Source organism: Scylla paramamosain, chromosome 41 (genome assembly GCF_035594125.1).
Source record: "Scylla paramamosain isolate STU-SP2022 chromosome 41, ASM3559412v1, whole genome shotgun sequence".
Classification (NCBI taxonomy): domain Eukaryota; kingdom Metazoa; phylum Arthropoda; class Malacostraca; order Decapoda; family Portunidae; genus Scylla; species Scylla paramamosain.
The window spans coordinates 7,776,967-7,784,466 of record NC_087191.1 but is presented as its reverse complement, the minus strand read 5'-3'; the positions used below and the strand labels follow the sequence as shown (position 1 = coordinate 7,784,466).

Below are 7,500 nucleotides of genomic sequence, written 5' to 3'. Positions count from 1 at the left end.
AGTAGTAGTAATAGCAATAACTACTACTACTACTACTACTATTACTACTACTACTAAATAATAACAATAATATCGAGCTGAACACTTAAAATTCATTAAGTGATTTACTTTAATGCGCTCTCTCTCTCTCTCTCTCTCTCTCTCTCTCTCTCTCTGGTGATGGTAGATATAGTGATAGTAGTGGTAGTGGTAGTAATGGTGGTGGTGATAGTAGTGATGGTAGTAAGGGTGATAGAAAGAGGAAGTAATAGTGATGGTGGTTATGGTGATGGTAGAAATGGTAATAAGTAGCGATGGTAGTGATGGTTAAAGTTGTATGAGAGAGAGAGAGAGAGAGAGAGAGAGAGAGAGAGAGAGAGAGAGAGAGAGAGAGAGAGAGAGAGAGAGAGAGAGAGAGAGAGAGAGAGGTAACACAGGTGACGGTAATCACAGTCACGGCAGTTAATAGTAATAGCAATAATCAAACTAATAACGCTAACAACACAACAACAATAATAACAAAACAAACACAAAACATCAACAAAACCAAACACAAAAACAACCAATCACCAATCAAATAAGAAAAAAAAACAAAAAAAAAAAGAACGTGTGATAAGTCCGGCAACAGTGGCAAGGCGGCGTCACACACCTACACACACACATGCTACACACCTATTTAGAGACGAGACGCGGCAACACTGCAACACTTCCTCTTCACATTTGTCCACGAGAAGCATCGGGTGGAGATCCAAGCTACAGGGAACACACGGACACACATACAAACAGACACAGACTCCTCTAACACAACACACGCGGTTTGAGATGCCGGTAGCAACTGGGGAGAGCTGAGAGGCGGAAGGAAGTGGAAGTGAGTTAGAACGCTTCACTGTTCGCTTCGGGTTCAGTGTTTCGAGGCGTTCGGGGCTTTGAAACGGTGCCTGTGGGTTTGAAACAAGGTAGAAGGATTTGTAGAAGGTATGTTTGTCTCGGAGTAGAAGAGATGTGATGTAGAAATGTAGAATGTTGATATGTAGAAGGAAAATGTATGCTTCGGTTCACTGTTTCGAACTGTTCGGTGCTTTTAAATGAGACTTGAGGGTTTAGAACAATGTAGAAAAGTTTGTAGAATGTTGTAGTTTTTTTTTAAGAGTCTAGAAAAGTGATGTAGAGACGTAGAAATGGTTGGAAGTAGAAGAGATATTATTAGTTTCAATGTTTTGAGGCGTTTGGTCCTTTTATGAGGCTTGAGGGTTCTTAACAACGTAGAAAAATTTGTAAAATGTTGTAGTGTCTTGGAACAGTGAAAATATGATGTAGAAACGTAGCAATGTTTAGAAGTAGGAAAAATATTATTAGTTTCAATGTTTAGAAGTAGGAAAAATATTATTGGTTTCAATGTTTAGAAGTAGGAAAAATATTATTAGTTTCAATGTTTAGAAGTAGGAAAAATATTATTAGTTTCAGTGTTTAGAAGTAGGAAAAATATTATTTGTTTCAGTGTTTAGAAGTAGGAAAAATATTATTAGTTTCAATGTTTAGAAGTAGGAAAAATATTATTAGTTTCAACGTTTAGAAGTAGGAAAAATATTATTAGTTTCAATGTTTAGAAGTAGGAAAAATATTATTAGTTTCAATGTTTAGAAGTAGGAAAAATATTATTTGTTTCAATGTTTGGAAGTAGGAAAAATATTATTAGTTTCAATGTTTAGAAGTAGGAAAAATATTATTAGTTTCAACGTTTAGAAGTAGGAAAAATATTATTAGTTTCAACGTTTAGAAGTAGGAAAAATATTATTAGTTTCAATGTTTAGAAGTAGGAAAAATATTATTAGTTTCAATGTTTGGAAGTAGGAAAAATATTATTAGTTTCAATGTTTAGAAGTAGGAAAAATATTATTAGTTTCAATGTTTAGAAGTAGGAAAAATATTATTAGTTTCATCGTTTGGACGCGTTCTGTGTTATGAAACGGTAATTCAGGGTTCAAGATAAAGTAGAAAATATTAAAATGTGCATCGGAACAGGAAGTCATCAGGCCTACACGTGGCAGTCCCTGTATGAAACTTTCCTTTTTTTTTTATATATATATTTCTACCTATTATCTTTCTCTATAAATCTGTCTAGTCTTCTTTCTAAGCTCTCTAATGACTCAGCACTAACAATCTGATTACTGGGTCTGTTTCATTCATCTAATAATCTCGTCATTTATTTAATATTTTTGTAATGCAATATTTTCTTTCGTTTTATTTCTATTTTTATTTATGTTTTACTTGTTTGTGTTCGTAAGCTGTTGTGGTTTATAATGCATTTTTATTTTTTACTTTTGTTTTCCTTTTATTTTCTATTTTTTCCACTTTCTTTTCATCGTTTGTTCTTTCTTTATTCTCTCGCTCCTTTTTTAATTAGTCTTAGAGTGAAAGAGTAGAGATATTTATTCACTTCACACACACACACACACACACACACACACACACACACACACACACATTAAGAATACACAATTTCTATTTATCCACAGTTTTATTACATTAGTTTTCTTAATCAAATACAAGGAGAAACCCGATCATTTGTACCTTAAAAAAATCACACACACACACACACACACACACACACACACACACACACACACACACACACACACACACACACACACACTACATTCCCCACTCAATATTCACTACAAATCCAAAAAAATAGACTACACAACTTTTTAAAATTATGTATATATATTTTTTTTTCACAATCTTTCTCAATTTCACAGTACGAAATTAATTTTTACGCTAAAGGAATGACGCGAGAATTACGAAATACGAAACGATACACGCAATGATAACGAACAAACGAACGAATAGACAAACACGACAGCAGCAGCTCGGTGACAGAAGGTGGTGTGTGTGTGTGTGTGTGTGTGTGTGTGTGTGTGTGTGTGTGTGTGTGTGTGTGTGTGTGTGTGTTAATGCAATGATGATGAATGTTGATGGCGGGATAGAGGGAGGAGGAGGAGGAGGAGGAGGAGGAGGAGGAGAAAAGAAGACGAAGAAAAAAAAGAAAAAAAGAGAAAAAGAAAAAAAAGAAGAAAAAAGAAAAAAAGAATTAAAAACAAACAGAAAGAAAGACAAAGAAAAGAAAGACGAAGAAAAGAGAGATATAAAACAAAAAATGGAAATGATACACCGTTTACACACACACACACACACACACACACACACACACACACACACACACATACACACACACACACACGTTTCTTATCCTTGACATTTCACGTTTCACAAAAAAATACCCACGAAACGCTTATTTTTCCTTAAAGTAGCAGTAACAGAAGTAGTAGTAGTAGTAGCAGTAGTAGTAGTAGTAGTAGTAGTAGTAGTAGTAGTAGTAGTGGTGGTGGTGGTGGTGGTGGTGGTAGTCAGTAAATATTCACCTGTTTATACCTTATTTAACTTATCACAATAACATATGCATTCAATAATTACTCCTAATTAGAAAGGCATTCATGTTTAATTAGCAGAAAATACCCGATATTGAGTTAAAGAACAAATTAGCGGGTAACAATAAATAGATAAGCAATGAATCAGTTTTAAACATAAGAGTGACGCTAATTGATATGCACAGGGCCACGGGAAGTAATTATGACTTGTTTGGAGTCTCAATTAACGAATGAATGATTGAGAGAGAGAGAGAGAGAGAGAGAGAGAGAGAGAGAGAGAGAGAGAGAGAGAGAGAGAGAGAGAGAGAGAGAGAGAGAGAGAGAATATAATGTAAAATAGGAAATTAGACAAATAAAATATAACAAAATAAATGAATGGGCAAAATGAGTGAATGGAAATGGATAAATAAAGAATAAAAATAATACAAGTGAAGACACAGATGATAATGAACAGATAATAATGAACTGATGGATTAAAAAAAATAGTAATAATATAATGAAGGAAAAAAAGAACCTGAGAAAAAAATAAAAAAATAAAAAATAAAAAAAATTGATAAACCAACTAACCAAACAAACAAACAAACAAATAAACAGACAGACAGACAAACAGACAAACAAACAAAACAGACAGACGAACAAACAAAGACACGATTAACAATATTTACACGTACAACACAAACACTTCACTTAACACTCACTTAACTTTACATTCTACATTTAACTAAAGCCTCGAGAAAAATATATATAAATTTCTAAAGTAAAAAAAAAAAGTGCATATTTTTTTCTTTTTTTCTTTCTATCTTCTTATTCACTCATATCAATTTATTTTCTGCATTAATTTGGTTATTCTTTCTTTTTCGTAACAGATTCAGTTTTCTTTTAGTTTTCTTTTTACTATATATCTTTATTTCTTTATAATTCTATTGTATTTTGTTTCTTCTTTTGTATTCTTATTTTTGCTAATGTTCATATTCTTATTTTTATCATCGTCCGTACTACTATTATTACTTTTAAATCTCAGCAGTTTATTAGCATTATTCCATTACTTTTTCTTTCTTTCCTTTGTTTCTATTCTTTTTACTTAATCTATGGACCCTACAGCGTTGCCATAATTCACACTTGTTTACGTAAATAAAAACACATTCAAATTAACAACCCTATTTTCTTTTTTTTTCACAACACAATCACTCACTTTCCCTTTAATAAAAAAAAAGTAAATAAATAAATAAAATAAAAATAAAATAAATAAGAATACCCCTATTACTTTTCCTTTACGAAACACACACACACACACACACACACACACACACACAATAATAATAATAATAATAATAATAATAATAATAATAATAATAATAATAATAATAATAATAATGAAAAAGCTTAAAAAATACCACAGTCACCCATAAAACACTTAAAACTACACAGAAACAATAACACAGTTTCCCTTACATAAACTAATAATAATAATAATAAAAAAAGCTTAAAAAATACCACAGTCACCCATAAAACACCTAAAACTACACAGAAACAATAGCACAGTTTCCCTTACATAAACTATCACACAGCTCACTTTCCCTTGGTTCCAACGCTCATTTTGTCATTATTGTACCTGTCTTTCCTTCCCTTACACATAAAAATACAACACAGATTAGTTTCCTACGTTACAGTCACTAGAAACGAACCCTAACCCATTTTCTATTTGTCCATGGGTTAGTTTATTATAGTTTCCCCTACAAAAAAAAATCTCTAAGCCCGTTTTCTCTAAACAAACTACAATTCTATGTTTTTCTACTCTGGCTACTGCTATATTACGTTTCCTTTCACTAGAGAGAGAGAGAGAGAGAGAGAGAGAGAGAGAGAGAGAGAGAGAGAGAGAGAGAGAGAGCACCAATAAACTACACTATTCCCTCCAATTGTCTACAAACATACACACGAACACACACCTCTTTACCCTTCTCCTTCTATTCCTCTTCCTCGTCATATTCCTTTTTAATCCTCTTCTTCCTCTTTCTCTCTTCCTTAACACTTGAAGAACAAAATTATCTTCCTCCTCTTTCTCTTTCTTCTTCTTATTATTATTATCTTTATTATAATTCTTTTTCTTCTTTTGAGTCCTTAATCTTGTTTGTTCTTTCTTCCTTAAACTCTTAAAAAAACAAAATAATTTCCTTGTTTTCCTTTCAATCGCTCTTCCTCTTTCTCTTTCAATCACTCTCTCTTTCTCTTTCTCTTTCAATCGCTCTCTCTTTCAATCGCTCTCTCTTTCAATCGCTCTTCCTCTTTCTCTTCTTCCTCAAATTACTGAAGGACAAAATAACTTACTGGCTTTTCTTCCTTTCCTGCATCTTCCTCCTCCTTCATTCACTTCCTCCTTTTTTTAAACTCTCGAAGGATAAAACAATTAAATTCTTCCTCTTCACTTCATCCTCTTTCCCCACTTTTCAACTCCCTTCTATTCTAAAACTTCGACTTTATCTCCTTGAAATCATAAAACTAACAAAATCCACTTCTTGTTCTTCCTTTTCCGGTCCTCTTTCTCTTCCTCCCTCCTTCTCAAGTCCCTCCTCTTTCCCTTTTTCTATCGTTGTCAATTCCGTTTTCTTCCAATCAGTTTCTTCTGTATAACCTCTTCTCTTGTCTCCTTCCCTCTTCTTTTCTTTCATTTCTCCTTCTCTCCTCTAAGAACTCAAACTTCATCTCAGTTTTCTTCCTCCTCTTCCTCTTCTAAAATTTGAACTTTATCTCCTCAGTCTTTGGGCTCGGTGTCATCTCAGTCTTGCTCCAGTTAGGCATGGAGAACCCGCGAATCAGTCTGGCACTCCCGGGGCTCCTCATGGTCACCTTCTCGCGGGGGTCTTCCAGGACAGGCTTCTTCCGCTTGGCTATTGGAAAGAATGTGTGTGTTAGTGGTGGTGGTGGTGGTGTTGGTGGTATTGGTGTTGGTGAAGGAAGCAGAAGAAGAACAGTAAGAAGAGAAGAGGGAGGAGGAGGAGGAGCAGGAGGTAGAGGAAGAGGAGAAGGAGGAGGAGGAGGAGGAGAACAAGAATAAGAACAAGAAGCAGAAGAAGAAAGGGAGAGGAGGAGGAGAAAGAACAACAAGAACAAGAAGAAAGGAAGAGGGAAAAGAAAAAGTAGAGGAGGAAAAAGAACAAAAGCAAGAACAAGAAGAAGAACAAGATCAAGAACAAGACTGTATATGTATAAACAACTCGAAAATTCATGACCTACAAAATAATAACAATAATAATAATAATAATAATAATAATGATAATAATAATAATAAACAGAAAACCCCTCTCTCTCTCACCAGTGACGAGGGCGGGCGGCGTCTGCGGCTGGCTGCTGAGGAAGAACTGGTCCCTCATGGCGTCTGGCAGCGAGGAGAGGAGCTTGGCCCTGATCTGTGTCACCACGCTGGGCACGTAGCGGATCTATGGGGGAGGGAAAGTGAGAGTGAGTGAGTGAGAGGAGAGGGAGTGAGTTAGAGACAGGGAGAGTGAATGAGTGAGGGAGAGGGAATCAGCCATTACGACTGTACATTTAAAAAAAAACTACTCAAATACTCCCAAACACCCCAAGATTCACCCCAAAACACCCTAAAAAAACCTAAAACACACCAAAACGAGCCAAAAATACCTTAACACACCCTAAAATACCACTAAGAACCCAAAACAATCCCTAAAAACACCCTAAGACACTCACCTTGGGGTCCTGGCCAGCCACAGCGTCCACCATGTCATCAATCACCTCCTTCACTTTCTCAGTCGGCTTGGCGCGTTTCAGGTGTTTGCTAATTGTCGTTTTGAAGTCACGCATGTAATCGTCGCCGTAACACATCTTCACGTCCTCAGAACACTCCTGCCAGAAGCGATCCAAAGCCCTGTGCATGGGTGCTTCCTGGCTGATGGGGGTCCTGCATAGAGAGAGAGAGGGTGGTAGGATTTTCAAGGTTTCAAGACACTTATCCTTTAATTATTGACAACCGCTTTTGATTCTGTTTGGGGACTGGCAGCTCAGTGGGCCTTTTTTTTTTTTTTTTGCTTATAATTTTGTTGTCCTTGGCCAGTGCCCCTCCTACATAAAAAGAAAA

At 35.3% G+C, this 7,500-nt stretch overlaps 2 protein-coding genes across 4 annotated transcripts in view; both read right to left on the bottom strand.

The window, feature by feature from the left end:
* Window positions 1-838, bottom strand: part of LOC135092904 (mitotic spindle assembly checkpoint protein MAD2B-like) — a 134,276-nt gene extending 133,438 nt beyond the window's left edge. For all 3 annotated transcript variants that reach the window (XM_063991680.1, XM_063991683.1, XM_063991684.1), the window contains exon 1: window positions 652-838. The gene's annotated coding sequence lies outside the window, so the exon portion shown is untranslated. The remainder of the gene's footprint in view (window positions 1-651) is intronic.
* Window positions 839-5,469: 4,631 nt separating this feature from the next.
* Window positions 5,470-7,500, bottom strand: part of LOC135092900 (short-chain dehydrogenase/reductase family 9C member 7-like) — a 30,470-nt gene continuing 28,439 nt past the window's right edge. The window contains exons 7-9 of the mRNA XM_063991671.1: window positions 7,113-7,323; window positions 6,718-6,841; window positions 5,470-6,292 (exon numbers count right to left, since the gene is read on the bottom strand). Of these exons, the coding sequence (XP_063847741.1) occupies window positions 6,135-6,292; window positions 6,718-6,841; window positions 7,113-7,323 (493 nt within the window). The 3' untranslated portion in view covers window positions 5,470-6,134. The remainder of the gene's footprint in view (window positions 6,293-6,717; window positions 6,842-7,112; window positions 7,324-7,500) is intronic.